Raw genomic sequence first — 13766 nt, 5'->3', positions numbered from 1 at the left:
TTCGTGGAAGGAAGCGCCGCTCTCCCGTTTCGCTTGTGCCTTTTGTTTAACATTGCCTCCTCCTCCCCCCCCCCCCCCACCCCCCCGTCCTATTTTTCTTGCGCTGAAAAATGACTCAGCCAGCACTTAGTCCGTAGCGACGTGATGCGCCCCTGGTGCTACAAACGCGACGAGGAAGTGCCTGTCTGTGGGTGTCAGTGTATACATTGGAAAGAACGAATAATACTATGGACTATATATGAGAGTACACTCTGTATATATCCCCTAAAGAGGGTACGTTATACTGTATGTCATTTATTTTCGTTCAGGGCCAGATGGATTAGGAAATGGATTCATTGCAACTTAAAAAAATGTTTACGTTTATGTGGGTTTAACGTCCCAAAGCGACTCAGGCTATGAGGGACGCCGTAGTGAAGGGCTCCGGAAATTTCGACCACCTGGGGTTCTTTAACGTGCACTGACATCGCACAGTATACGGCACTCTAGAATTTCGCCTCCATCGAAATTTGACCGCCGCGACCGGGATCGAACCCGCGTCTTTCGGGTAAAAAAAAAAAGGAATAACAAGTGCAGCAAAACATACAAACAAGTTACTCCTATTTGTACAGTGTTAGCTGCATAGCATAACGAAAAGTTGGTTATCATCAATAGACACAATTTCAGCGGGAAGGTGGTTCCGTTATACATTGAACAATTTATTGCTTCCCCAAGTAGTGAAAGCATGCGCAGCACCGGTCACATCTGTGTAAAGCGGGCGGACGATGAGCTCCGGGGTCGTTGTGGTGACACTGTAGCTCTTAGATACTCTGAACGGATCGCCCCTCGTATTCCAGAACATTACGTAGAGCCACTGGTAGTTATTTTCGTCGCCGTGATCCGCGAAAAACATTTTTCGCGCACTCTGCACAGCGGTCAGAAGGGATGCGGACTTGGCGCAAATTTTATATTGCACTGTCTCTCCAACAGTGCGTGCAGTTTGTCTTTGAATGTATTTCGCAGTGCATCAGAAGAACATTTTGATTCGCACATCATGCTCATTTGGCCCATTGAGTTTCGAGCAGACCAAGACGTTCCTTTTTTAGACTGCAAAAATAACTGCCCTTACATGGGCAGTCGCAGCGCGTTTAATATAATACATTCCTAATATTGCGTCTTTGGAGCGGCAGGGTCCCCGGGAGATGCTCCGCCGCACTGCTCAGCTTATCGCCACGCCCCGAGTTCGCTGGCAGCACTTTGCAGCAACAGCGAACGAGGCACTGTGGCGAGCAGGTGGCGTGTGCCCACAGCCGGCTCCAGACTAATGCTTCGCGGGTAAAGAAATTGAGCAGGTACAGATCAATATGCAGGACTTCTCCCGCTTACTTGGCGGTCTCAATAAAGATACACGCGCACGTACGCTCCGAATGTCACACGCCTAAATGTCAGGCGTAATGCAAACTTTGCGCGCTTGATCATGGCATTGTAGGGTTGTGTTACTCTTGTTTGTATGCAATACGCATAGTATATAGTGCTAAAGAAGTGAGTCTCGTCTTTAAGAAAGTCAGCGCACCCTACTGCATCTAAAGGAGTCAAGCGAGCATCGTGCCCAAAACCGTGATTTATATAAACGGGTGTAACAGTAAGGTGAGGGCTACAGTGAGAACGCTACGAAAAATAAAAGCGAAAATATGATAAGACAAATCCGGCAGTGTCGCCAATGTTGCCGCTGCGCACCGCGTCAAAAACGTCAGTTTAATTAGTAGAGAAGAAATAACTAGGGTCTTATCAGACAAGAGCCGCCGAAACAGGGTGGCACCAAAACGTCAGTAATCTCATGAAAATTTGGTCGGAGTATCACGGTCTTCTCTCTAATTCGTCTCCAGATCAGGCAGATATCTGCCGAAATGTTCACGTTCCAACGTCACACAGGACCACCCGCCGCAAAAAAAAAGGGGGGGGGGACAGCAGCGTTATTATTGCACATTTAATCCTCAGTTTTGTTTTTCTGCTTGTATACTTAACCGGGAAAGCATGGCCACTAGCTGACACTTAACTCTACAGTTCAGAAATACCCTGATGAACGCTTCTCGCTGCCGTAAGCGCAGGAGTGGTTTCATAAAATGTACTAAGTTGGATGAGTGACTTAAAACACAGCATCACACGATCTCCCAAATACGTCTACAGTCGCGTAGTTAGTCGTTGATGCTTAAATGCAGTGCGTGTTGCAAGGCTATGCACCAGGAGAAAAGCATGAGTGGCTCGCTAATTTCTTGCAGACGAACATAGAATTCACAAAGATGAAACCACCGCACTCCTGCAGTGATCTTGTCGGTGGCATATAGGCGACAGGCTTCCGTCGAACGGGACGCATGCACTACATGAGCACGTACTAAATAAGCGTCGTCGGTCGGCTGAACTGGCGGTGGCAGCAACGCGTTAAACACCTTGTAGGTCACATTCCCACGCACGTGACAGGCAAGACGGGCGGCACTCCTGGGGGAGGTCCGGTTTGCGACACAGAGGAGGTGTCGCCTGTGCCACCGGTTCACCCAATGGCGGCCGAGCAGGAATCCGATGCCGTCTCTGCCCCGGAGCGGCTTGTTAATGTGCCCCGTATCACGCACCGAGTTGACGCACCGACTCCCATGCCGCAGCGCAGAACTGGTTTGATGGCTCTGCTGCAGTCGGCAGGTTCACCCGGCTCCCCTGAGCAGCGAGCACCCTCCGCGGAATGCCACCTCGCTCGATCTATAAGTGTTTCTGGTGCGTCTTTTCTTGCCATCCCATTTACTCTCTTCGTTAATATATAGCGAGGTGGTCATCTGTCAAAGGGATTCCTTAAGAGATACTGCTCTTAAGAGCCATCTTCGGCTCGGCGGGGTAGAACTGCATTTCTGTTTCTTGTTTGGATGGTCATGGCTAGGTACGGGCGCGATATCAAGGCTGGCGTACACACCATGTGCAAAAGAAAGTTGCTACGTCATGGTTGATGAGCCACGTGCTTCGTAACTATTCATACTTAGCAACATGTGCAACATGTAAATCCGTGAGCAAAGTATATGAGAACTTTTCCTGCCGCATTCAACTTGAACAGTGGCCCAGCCGACAGTTCTCATACAACAGCCAAAGCAACAAAGGTCAACAACATATTTGTTAGTTAAGGAGAAAATACAGTTGGGGAAGGGGGCATGGTCGAACTCAGTGCGCCGTCCGTTACTGCTAAAACACGCATTCTTTTTCTTTTTTGCGTGTTTTAGGGGTGTCGTCTTCAACTCGCCAAAGAGGCGCATTTTTTTTTTTTGAAATCGAGCGCCTTTTGGAGCGAGTTGGCCAAAATTTGCTGAACCACAGCGCCGAGAATGACCATGTTTTCGAAATTCCAATAACTGATATGGCTATTACTATCGACCCGCTACGAAACCAGGTGCATAACTGTAATAGTTCAGATCACAGTTTACCAGATTACTGTAATTATCATGATACCCCCGTTTTGTAATGACTGCCGCGACACTGGCATTGAGTATGCCGAAAAAAGCCTTTTAATACCTGAACAAGCTCATTAATGCGTTAGCATTAGAACGGTTATGTGAACGAGTACCCAGCGTCCGACGTTCGTCGCACAGAGAGCGTGGAGAGGGTAACTGGCGGGAGAGAAGGAGGGAAGAGTGTGACGTCATGCACTCAGTTGTTTTCTGAAGCCTCCAACGCACGTCACTCCGTGACGCATATATGCTACGTGACCAGTACGTCTGTCCCGCCCGCGCTGCAATGCGCGCTGCTGCACGCCGCTACAGCCCACGCGACACAGACAATGTCATTTGACACGTGCCCCACAGACTGACGTGCACTGGGGGTGTTGCTTTGTGCTCGCCGTAGAGGCGCGCTTTTTGAAAGTGCGGGTGATGATATTGGACACGAAATGTTCAAACTTCGTGGAACCGCAGCACCGAGGGTGACCACATTTTCGAAGTTCCAAGAACTGATATGGCTATTACTACCGGCCCGCTAGAAATCTGTAATTGCAAGCAGGCGTTTAATTGCAATATTTAAAAAGTTAACTGCCCTAGTTAACCAGCTTACTAGGTAACACGATTAAACCTTTTTTCAGCATTTCCACGAAAACTCGTATTACTATGACGCGGAAGCCATCTTTATATCTGAAAAGGCCTATTTTGAACAATTAGTGGCGGGTTTTCCTGAAACACCTTGGTATACAACTATGTATGGACTTTAAAAGCGAAACAGTTCCTTTATAGACCACTAAAAATAAAGCAGAGAATTACATTGAAAACAGCGCTTAAGTCTGTGTTTATTCTCGTCACTGTCCCTTTCCGCGTACTGTTTTCGCTGTAATCAACTGGCCCGGCTACTTCCGTCAAAGCTTTCTGGCCCCGTAGTGGCCACGTAGCTTTCTGGCCACGTACACTGTGCCGTCCACGACACGAGCATGAATGGACTGGCAGTGGCACACACGTGGCGGCAGCGTCGGTCTCTGTTCCGCCGCAGCAGTTTTTCGTCGACAGAGGCATCGATCTGGCGCGCATGTCTGGCCCGCGGAACACGCGCACGGGGTCCCTGGAGGGCCGCCCCGCCCTTGGTCGCGCCTGCCGCTGTGACGCCACACTCGCCATGCCACGTGGCCTCGGCCGAGCCACAGACATGCACGCACCGCTACACTGCATGCTGCTTCCGTGCATGATTCATGTATGAGAGACATCCATTAAGGCGCGAGTTAATTCCGTGCAGGCGCCATGATTGCACGTCCTCCCGCGTGAGCAGCGAAGCGGGGGAAAGATAAGGCATCCCTTTGTGGCGTGCGCGCTACGTTTGCGGCGAGCTACAAGGGCATTCAAAAGACGCAATAGTGCTGCTATCTCCCGTGCTTCTGGAAAAGCGGCAGAGAAATTAGGATCGATTTGTTTGGGAAAGATAAGCGATCTTAAAGACCTGTCTGTCAATGGGACAGCGGTCGTTTTGCCTTTACTTTAGCTACCGCACTATCTCTGGAAAGTTGGGAAGTAGCGGCTGCCCTGATATGGTCTTATAAGAGGAAAGCTTATTGATCGGGTGGAGTTGAGGGCTCTGGTCACTATTTCCAGCGGCACTAATCGTATACGTGTATCCTGGCCCTGTTTATGTGATGAACTGCATCATGAAAACGTTTTCATTTGTTTTTATTCAAAAAAGAAGAGCGATCAAGAGGAAAACTGACGTGCAAAGATTATTTGAGGTCTTATTTGGAGACGATCTCAGTCCTGAGTAACCATACGCTCTCGTGAAAGCTACCATTCTTTTTTTATATTGCCTGCAGCAGTATATAACGTTAAGGTGATTAAGGTTCCTCTGCAAGGCGTTCAAATATCAGCAGCCCTTCCACGGTTGCGTGCGCCGTTCGGACGCGGGGGCTGACGTCACTGCATGACGTCAGGTGCAGACCCCCCTAAGACCAGATAGCGTGTTCCGGGTGGCGTCCGAGGCGCCCGCACAGTCGCGTGGTTCGCACGCGTGGCACGCGCCAAGCGATTGCCATCTGCCGCGCCATTGGGCTGCCAGGAAGGGGTTTTCCGTCTCTCCTATTGATTCCCGGAGGAACTCCACGTGCACCGACGCCGCTACATAGTTTTAACACGCGGCCAATCGTAACCAGGCAACGCCAGCACACAGTGCCACGGGTGGAATTCGTTTGTGTCTCAGCGCGGAAATTCGATCGAGATTCGGGTGTGGAGTTCGTCAACCGTGCATCACTCCGGTGCTTCGAACCGTTTTTTGAAGTGCGCTTGTATGACAGCGCCGACGGCACTAACTTATATAGCCGGATTCCTGACGTTGCTTCTTTCCCATAGTTGCCTTCTTTCCTGATTTATTTTATCGATTTTTTCTTTGTCTCGATTGGACAATAACTCATCAAAAATGGCGATGGTTCAGCTCTGGTTAAACCTGGAGTGACGCGATAGCTACAGCTGGCTGAGTGGAACTTGGTCACGTGACCAATCCCGTGACGAACCACGTGATCAGCCACGGCGCCGCGCCGCCGGCAGCTGCTCCGCACCACGTGACCAACCACGTGACAGCGTGGTGGCGCAGCCACGCTGAAGGCTCGAAATGCTACCGTAATATAGCTATCGCTATTCGCTAGAAAACCAAAATACATGACGTTCACTTCAAACGAGGTATTGCTCATTCGTGTGTCTTTATTATACTCTACCAGTGACATTTTAGTTCATAACGTTGCAGATAACTGATGCCGATCGTGACCCCTCACACCCCGGAAGGAAAAAGGTTTGAATGTTTTCGAGCGCTACTCGTGCCGTCGAAATCTGTTGTCGGCGGCATTCTCAAGTGTGACTGCGTTCTCCTTTCTCTCAGGACAATACTTACATCTTACAAAGTAACATGCCGGGTGATTTGAACGTATTTGTAAGCCTAACTCAAAATATGATTCGGAGGTCCGGGCGAGTACTCGATAACACGTGTCCTCAAGCTGAGCAGGAGAACCATCCGACACTACGCACCCACCTTATACGCACCGTGCGGTGCGCCAGTACCGTAGGGGCGGTGAAAATCTGCGTCAAAATTTGCGATTAAACCGCCCGTCTTTATGTGTTTGGAGTAAAAGTGCACCAAGATTGCTTGCTATGACATATAAGCCTTTCTCCGAAGCAGTTTAGCTTGCTTTCAAAGTACCTGAAGAGCACGAGACATTTTCAGTCGGTCCGTTCAATTTTCATGGCGCTTCATCACGCGTACGTAGTGTATGCGAAAGCCGCCGCCAACTTAACTTGCGCGGAAAGGGTGCCCAACGCTCCTTCCTCTCCGGAGCCGCACCCATCGGGCGGCGAATTCGAGAGCGGCCCCTCAGCATACGCCCCTCGCCTTTTGCGGCGTCCACTTCCGAGCACCGATGTCGTAACCCGAGTGCGCAATTACGCCATAAGTTATTGATTGCGGCTCAGCTTTGATGGCGCAGGTGTGTGTGTGTGTAACATTGCAGCAGCGCGGTCGCTTTGATCCTAGCCTTTTTACAGAAACCCGCCCCTGCAATTTCAATCGCTGCAATAAATTTTATCTCTGATGTTCTCGTTTTACCCGCCGCGGTGGCTCAGTGGTTATGGCGCTCGGCTACTGATCTGGAGTTCCCGGGTTCGAACACGACCGCGGCGGCTGCGTTTTTATGGAGGAAAAACGCTAAGGCGCCCGTGTGCTGTGCGATGTCAGTGCACGTTAAAGATCCCCAGGTATTCCGGATCCCTCCACTATGGTACCTCTTCTTTCACTCCCTCCTTTATCCCTTCCCTTACGGCACGGTTCAGGTGTCCAACGATATATGAGACAGATACTGCGCCATTTCCTTTCCCCCCAAACCAATTATTATTATTATTATGTTCTCGTTCTGTTACTTCGAGTTATTAGCTGCGTTTCTGTTGCCGGACCGAACAGTCCGCAAGTCCTAAAGCTTGCTCGTAGAAAGTAAGTCGTAAGCATTGTGCATATATACTGGTAGTTAGGATTGGTTCGGAGGAAGTGATTCGGAGTGGCCTTTGCTTTTAGGGAGCACGATCCGCGGTTGGTGTCGTCATGATGCCACCGCAGTGCGGGCTGGTATACGGGTGCAGGTTCCCACTCTGTGCGAGTAACGTGCAGTCGTGAGCAATATGACAGGCAACAAACTTTTTGCCCGAAATGGCGAATTTTCTTCTCATTTCTCCACTAAATTTGAGACTGGTTTGTGGTTATTATATGCCAAGAGGAAAAATAGAAAGCAGTTGATGCAGATAGTTATGGAGTAATCAATAAATAAATGTTCAAACTTTGTTGCCTCTCATATGAGGCGAGTGGGTCATTCAGGTACGGAACTTATCACGGCCCTTTCATATAATCAGCAGACCAAAGGTGTTATAAGCGAGGCTCCTTAACACTGCTCGTCGAGTTCTGAGATCTGTTCAGCTTCCCTTTAATCTCTTTTGTGGCCAATGCGATGTATCTGCTGTTACCGTTTTTTTTTTCTAATGTGTTAGCTTGCCGAAAGTCCCCCTCTATAGTCCTCTCTCTTATTTTGGAACACTTGCCCGTTTAAAACGTGCTGTTTGTAACCTTCTCTTTAAATTACTAAATCTTATACAGGGGACGCTGCGCTTGGCGCTGTTTCAGCAGATCTGCATTTTCTTTCCTTCCCATTGCGCTGCAAAACACAGCAAATCGTCACGAACTCCTCGATGAGACCCTGACTGTGTTGTCCCCATGCACGCAGCGAACGCAGCGGCGCTGAGCCAGCCCGGTCCGGCCGTCGACGCCCCCGAGGGTGACGGAGACAGCGGGGGCCGCTACAGCTACTGGGTGCGCGGGCCCGAGCAATACGTGTCGCTGTCGGGCGACCTGACCGTCGAGTACGGGCTGCCCGAGGTGCGCGGCGCCGCCGGCAGCGGCCCCGCCGGAGGCCTCACGGCGCACGTGGCAGATGCCCGGGACGGCACGGTGCTCGCCAAGACCGACCTGCCCCGCCGGGGATCCACGGGCCGTGCGGTGTTCGCCTGCGGACTCGTGCACCGCGCAGGCAGATACGCCTTTGCACTGGTCGCCGCCGACGGGGTGCGTTCGCTTTGAACGGGAGCATGTGTAGATCCTGCTCGGGTATGTCTGCTCTACACTGAGCGGGAGTATGGGAATAAAAAGGGAGTAAGCTGTCCTCTAAAGCACTCCCTTTTATGAAAGGGGAGAGCGCTAAAGGAGAGCTTAGGCTCCCTTTTTAGTCCTATCTATTTATAGTGTACAGTACTCACGGATTGAAATAGGACATTCGGAGCGCTAGCCTTGCAGTGTCACGCAGGCATGTGGTAAACCACAGGCCGGCTCATTGGCTACTGGAAGGAACAATTCTGCTTTGTAGATGTTCTCCCTCTCGCGCCATACCACAATGCACCACCTTGGTTCCATGAGCGTCTACGGGCGGCGCTCCATGAAGCGACGGCCACGCGCTCCGAATGTCCTATTTCAATCCGTGAGTACTGTACATGCGTGCACAAGAAACGGACCTATTTATGCATCAATAGCAGTGCATCTCAATACGTGCAATGGAACTACACCACAGCATAACTCACCAATAATAATAATAATTGTTTTTTGGGGAAAGGAAATGGCGCAGTATCTGTCTCATATATCGTTGGACACTGAACCGCGCCGTAAGGGAAGGGATAAAGGAGGGAGTGAAAGAAGAAAGGAAGAAGGAGGTGCCGTAGTGGAGGGCTCCGGAATAATTTCGACCACCTGGGGATCTTTAACGTGCACTGACATCGCACAGCACACGGGCGCCTTAGCGTTTTTCCTCCATAAAAAAAAAAGGAAAAACGCTAAGGCGCCCGTGTGCTGTGCGATGTCAGAAGTGACAGACGCAATTTTCCCCCTATTTTAAGGCAAAGAAACCTCGGTTGCAAACCATGACTGGCGGGAAAAAAGTATTGAACAGATAAATAGAAGTACACTTGCATACGATTGAAGGACAACATCGCCTGGCCACAATGCGGATTGATCGGCACTACTTTTGGTTAATCGTCCCGCCAGGAAGACCGAAGGAAGAAACAAGGGCGCATTCTCTTCATAGAAATGGTACTGCTACATTTTTAATTAATTTAAACATCACGAAAACTTCGTTTATATATATTATAACATGGGAATGTGTTACCTTCTTGGTTAATGCATGCACCAGAAGAGACATTTTAAAGAACTATGTGGCACCGTGGAGGAGCAGCACATGATAGTTATCCAGCGGATAGCGGTCGACTTGGTGTTCGTCTCAAGTTGTAATTGAGTGTACAACAGGTCACTCGTATAACTAGACAAAAGTTAGAACAAGCAGACTGCGCAAACCAACACTCACTGACAACCACTTCTCCTTTTCCCCCACGCCCCAACATGTGTCCGGCCATGCTGGGAAGCGGTAGAACGCAGTCAATGGAAGCTAGTCTGTTAACCTGACCACCCTTTCAAAAACTTCTTTATAGACAGTCTACAGACTTCCCATAGACTTTTAGTAGACTTTAATCTATATACAGTCTATATACTGTGAATAGACAAAATGATATATCTATAGGAAGGCAATAGAGTCTATAAGAAGTTTATAGACTCTCTATAGACTACTTTTATAAGGACATTGCATGCCTTGCAGGGTGTGAAGCGCGTCGTTAAAACCGTCCGCACGCGGTCTGCTCCTAACTGGAGCTTCCTCACTGATGCTTCCATGGAGTCTTCAAAAACGTCCCTTCAATACCGTCATATGTCCATCGTTGCATTTTTATTCCTTTATAATGCAAACCCTAAAATTTAACTTCCCAAGTTTACACCCTTCAGCTGATGCAGCTTTCAACATCTTTGATTTCCAAGCATTGAAATGTTCTAAAACTGTTAGGAGATAGCTTATATTGATTACACTATTACGTTCATATAACAAACAACACAAAGCACCAAACTTTTCCTAGTCCAAAAGACTGCAAAAATTCCTCGTACCTAAGCTGTTCTGACCAGTTTATAACAAAACTCATCATAAATGGATCATCTGTAAGCTCCACATGCATTTCAAACATGAACATGATCACTGAAGGCATGTGTAAGCCCTGACCTGGTCAAATATACGCCTGACCCAATTTTGATTATATATCTCAACCTGGGGGTACTTAGGTCACACAGAATGACGTCTTAATAGGACACCCGGCAGCTGACGCGAGCTGTGACTGGCGAAGCCAATAACGCTTACACCATGCTATAAGAGGCATCTAATCAAGTTCCCTCCGTCATTTGTTATTGGAGACCCGCGGAGCCAACGTAATCGAGATTAATTTGGGCGGGAAACCAAATCACAGCTCCGCTCGAGGGATCACAGAGCAACGCACAGGGCAGGTATACGCATATAAATATGCGAAAGAAGGGGAGAAAAAACGAAGTCATCTATATGCATGTATATATACACACAAAGGAAAATGAAAACCGGATGCCGACACGACCGCGTGCTCAAGCGTTGATACGTGCGCATACAAGCGCCCGGAAGGAAGAGCAATAAAGGAACGCTCATGAAAGCACGCTTAATACGCAGCAAGGCCGCTGCGCTCATCGATCGCGCCAGCACTACAGCTCCGCGGTAAGGTATGTATGTACACGCGCAGAGGCGGGCTCGCTTCTCGGAAGCCGCGGACACCGGGCGCGCTTGGCGCTGACGTTGATAAGAGAAGGGCCGGCCACCGCTGCGGCCAATCCTGCGGGGACTCGTAAAGAGAGGGGGGGGGGGGGAGGGTGTGGGGCTTTTAACCTGCAGGCAGGCACGGGCGGAGGAAAGAGGCTCATTCATCAGAGGACCCGTCTCATGCGCGCGCTCGGGCTGGGGTCTCCGCGCGTGCGGCTGACGACCCTTATATACGGCCCATGTCCTGCCCCTGCGGTACTTCGTGTGCCGCCAGACAAAGGAACGGCTCCATGGGGAGAAAAGTTTGACCCTCAGATGAAGTTAGCGATGAGAGAGAGGCAGAGAGTGTCGGAAGGTGCCTGCTTGGAGGGAGGGGGATTGAGTCCAACTCACGGATTCTGAATCGGAGAGTCTGAACCTTTAATCACGCAGGCCCAGAAGGGGTGGCGGCAATAAACAAAAAAAAGGCTAGGTGCTCTCAAACCTACAGTGAGATGAGTTTGTCTCTCAGCTGAGTTTGGTACTACGCACGGAGATGGAAGGCTTTGTGGTGCAGCGAGAGAGAGAAACTGAGATCTCTAGTGACAAAGTGAGTTTGACTCTCAGGTGGCAAACTTGAAAGGCTGAAGTTTTGATAGCGCAGAGCCAGTTGGAATAGAGACAAATTAAGCAAGCTTCCTTGAGAATTTCGAGTTAGCGAGCATTATCCGAAGCCTGTAGACTGATCATAACTTTTATATAAACACACAAAAGCGCACCAGCACGCATGCACAAATAATATCCAGTCTCCAAGAATTGGCGTAGCCATGAAATTCACCCAGAGCAAGTAACCACGTGGGACATGGTGTTTACGCTGTTATCTGGCAGTGCAGTTAAAGGTATCTGCATATATATTGGTTTTATGGCGCTTCTTCTAAGATAATTTTGTGCAGTTGGAGTGTTCGCGGGAGTGGTCAATTTACATTTGCACTTGCGGTAAGAAGCATAATCACATTTTGTGCAGTACACTAGCAAAGTCGAGTTTAAAATTATCTTTGTGCAGGGCCTTACTTACGTCGTTTGTTTGTACCGACTCCCCACTCAGGCAAACACTGCAGCGGGTACTACAACGAGAGACGTGTTCCGTGAAGCTGCCTCTTGCTCGCAGGCCCCTCTAGATCAGTCCCTATGATCCATCCAGTTTCGTTCCCTTGCTTTGCAGAAATGGCTAACTCTTTGTATCTTGACTATCCGGTGTCTTAGTGCATGCACTGGCTTCGCACTCTCGGGATTTAAGTCACTGCTGCCGCAATGAATGCAACCAATTGAAGTTCCGACAAAGGTGTCCTTTCTCCCTCTCTCTGCCTCGGTCCTAAAAACTATGGGAACCCCTAAGTCACCTTAAGAGTGGAATTCGGCAGCATTAAATTTCACATCTGTCGCGGCCTCTATTGCAACTTTCATGTGTGTTAGCGTCAGTTTCTTGGAAAATGTCCGTCCATCGACCGCCATGTTCGGAATGCTAGCTGCAGCAACAGTATACCTGCTATGCTAGGACGGTGTCGACATTTCCATGCGTATCACATTTTTTTCTGATTTTTGATTTCGATTCTCTGTCTAGGCTGGCGTCTAGAAACTGGGTTTATCACAACCCGGTGAGCAGATTGTGGTGAGGTTACAAGGCCACGTGACCTCCCTCGACCAGTCGGCGAATTTCGTCTTGGCCATCGGCGGGGTTTTGGTGTGACGACAACTCTCATGTTGTCACATTAAAACACACCCTCCAGCTTTTACTGCAGTCAAAGAGACGGGGTAGAAGAGGAAACGCAGGGAGGTTAAAGAGAAAGTGGTTCCGGTTGGCTACTGCACTGGGGAAGAGGGAAGAGGTAATGTAAAAGGGAGAGAATAAAGGGAGGAGTGGGACTAAAAACAGAGGCATAAGCTCAGACACCACCTAGACTCCATAAAGCTGCTGCTGGTTAAGGATACCAGCGTTACATCGCAATCCGTCGCACGGACACGACGCCCTCCGGAGGGCTGGGATCCAGGCAGTCTATAGCACAGCACAGTGTTTGTCTATAGCACAGCACAGGGCATTCACAAAGCGGACGTTATATCGTCGCATCACAGACGCGTGTGTCACAAGCAGGGCTGTCGACCATGCAAAAAATTAGGAGGACACTGGAAATTCCAAAGTGTGTTCAGCGAAAATCTGTGGCCACTCCACTGCCTCGAGCCTCGAGCCGGCGTTGACGGATTTTTTCATTCATCTTCCGCCGTTTGGTGTCGGGGGAATCGGCCTTCCTGCGCTTGTCCGAACCGCTTGGTGCAGAATCACTGGGGCCGCTTGGGAGCCATCCGACTCACTCACTCGACTGCAACGACACCTCTGGCGAAGGAGCGCTGTCGCAGCGCGTACTCGCTCCGCCTGCCGGTGCAGGTGACGTCACTGTTGCTATGCGCAGCTGCGCATGCGCTTCGGCGCCACCACCTGTCGCCGAGGGGCGAGGAGGTTGTGCGCCGGTGAGGGGGAGGGTCACAGCTGGCACTGTTCCAGGCTTTGGATGTAACGGACGGACGGTCACCGCGAGTACGAGCCATTAAAGGCTTTCGCCTTAATACGGAATGAGTAAAGGTTTGT

At 49.8% G+C, this 13766-nt stretch overlaps 2 protein-coding genes across 2 annotated transcripts in view; one reads left to right on the top strand and one right to left on the bottom strand.

Annotated features, from left to right (window-relative positions):
• Positions 1-13766, bottom strand: part of LOC144129004 (protein arginine N-methyltransferase 9-like) — a 118788-nt gene that overhangs the window by 74772 nt on the left and 30250 nt on the right. The gene's annotated exons all lie outside the window — the stretch shown is intronic.
• Positions 1-13766, top strand: part of gogo (thrombospondin-1 like protein golden goal) — a 54755-nt gene that overhangs the window by 28667 nt on the left and 12322 nt on the right. Inside the window, exon 3 of the mRNA XM_077662864.1 lies at positions 8228-8565. Within this exon, the coding sequence (XP_077518990.1) occupies positions 8228-8565 (338 nt within the window). The remainder of the gene's footprint in view (positions 1-8227; positions 8566-13766) is intronic.

This window comes from Amblyomma americanum, chromosome 4 (assembly GCF_052857255.1).
Source record: "Amblyomma americanum isolate KBUSLIRL-KWMA chromosome 4, ASM5285725v1, whole genome shotgun sequence".
Lineage (NCBI taxonomy): Eukaryota > Metazoa > Arthropoda > Arachnida > Ixodida > Ixodidae > Amblyomma > Amblyomma americanum.
Note: the sequence above shows the minus strand (reverse complement) of the source record. Positions and strands in the feature narration are given on the sequence as shown.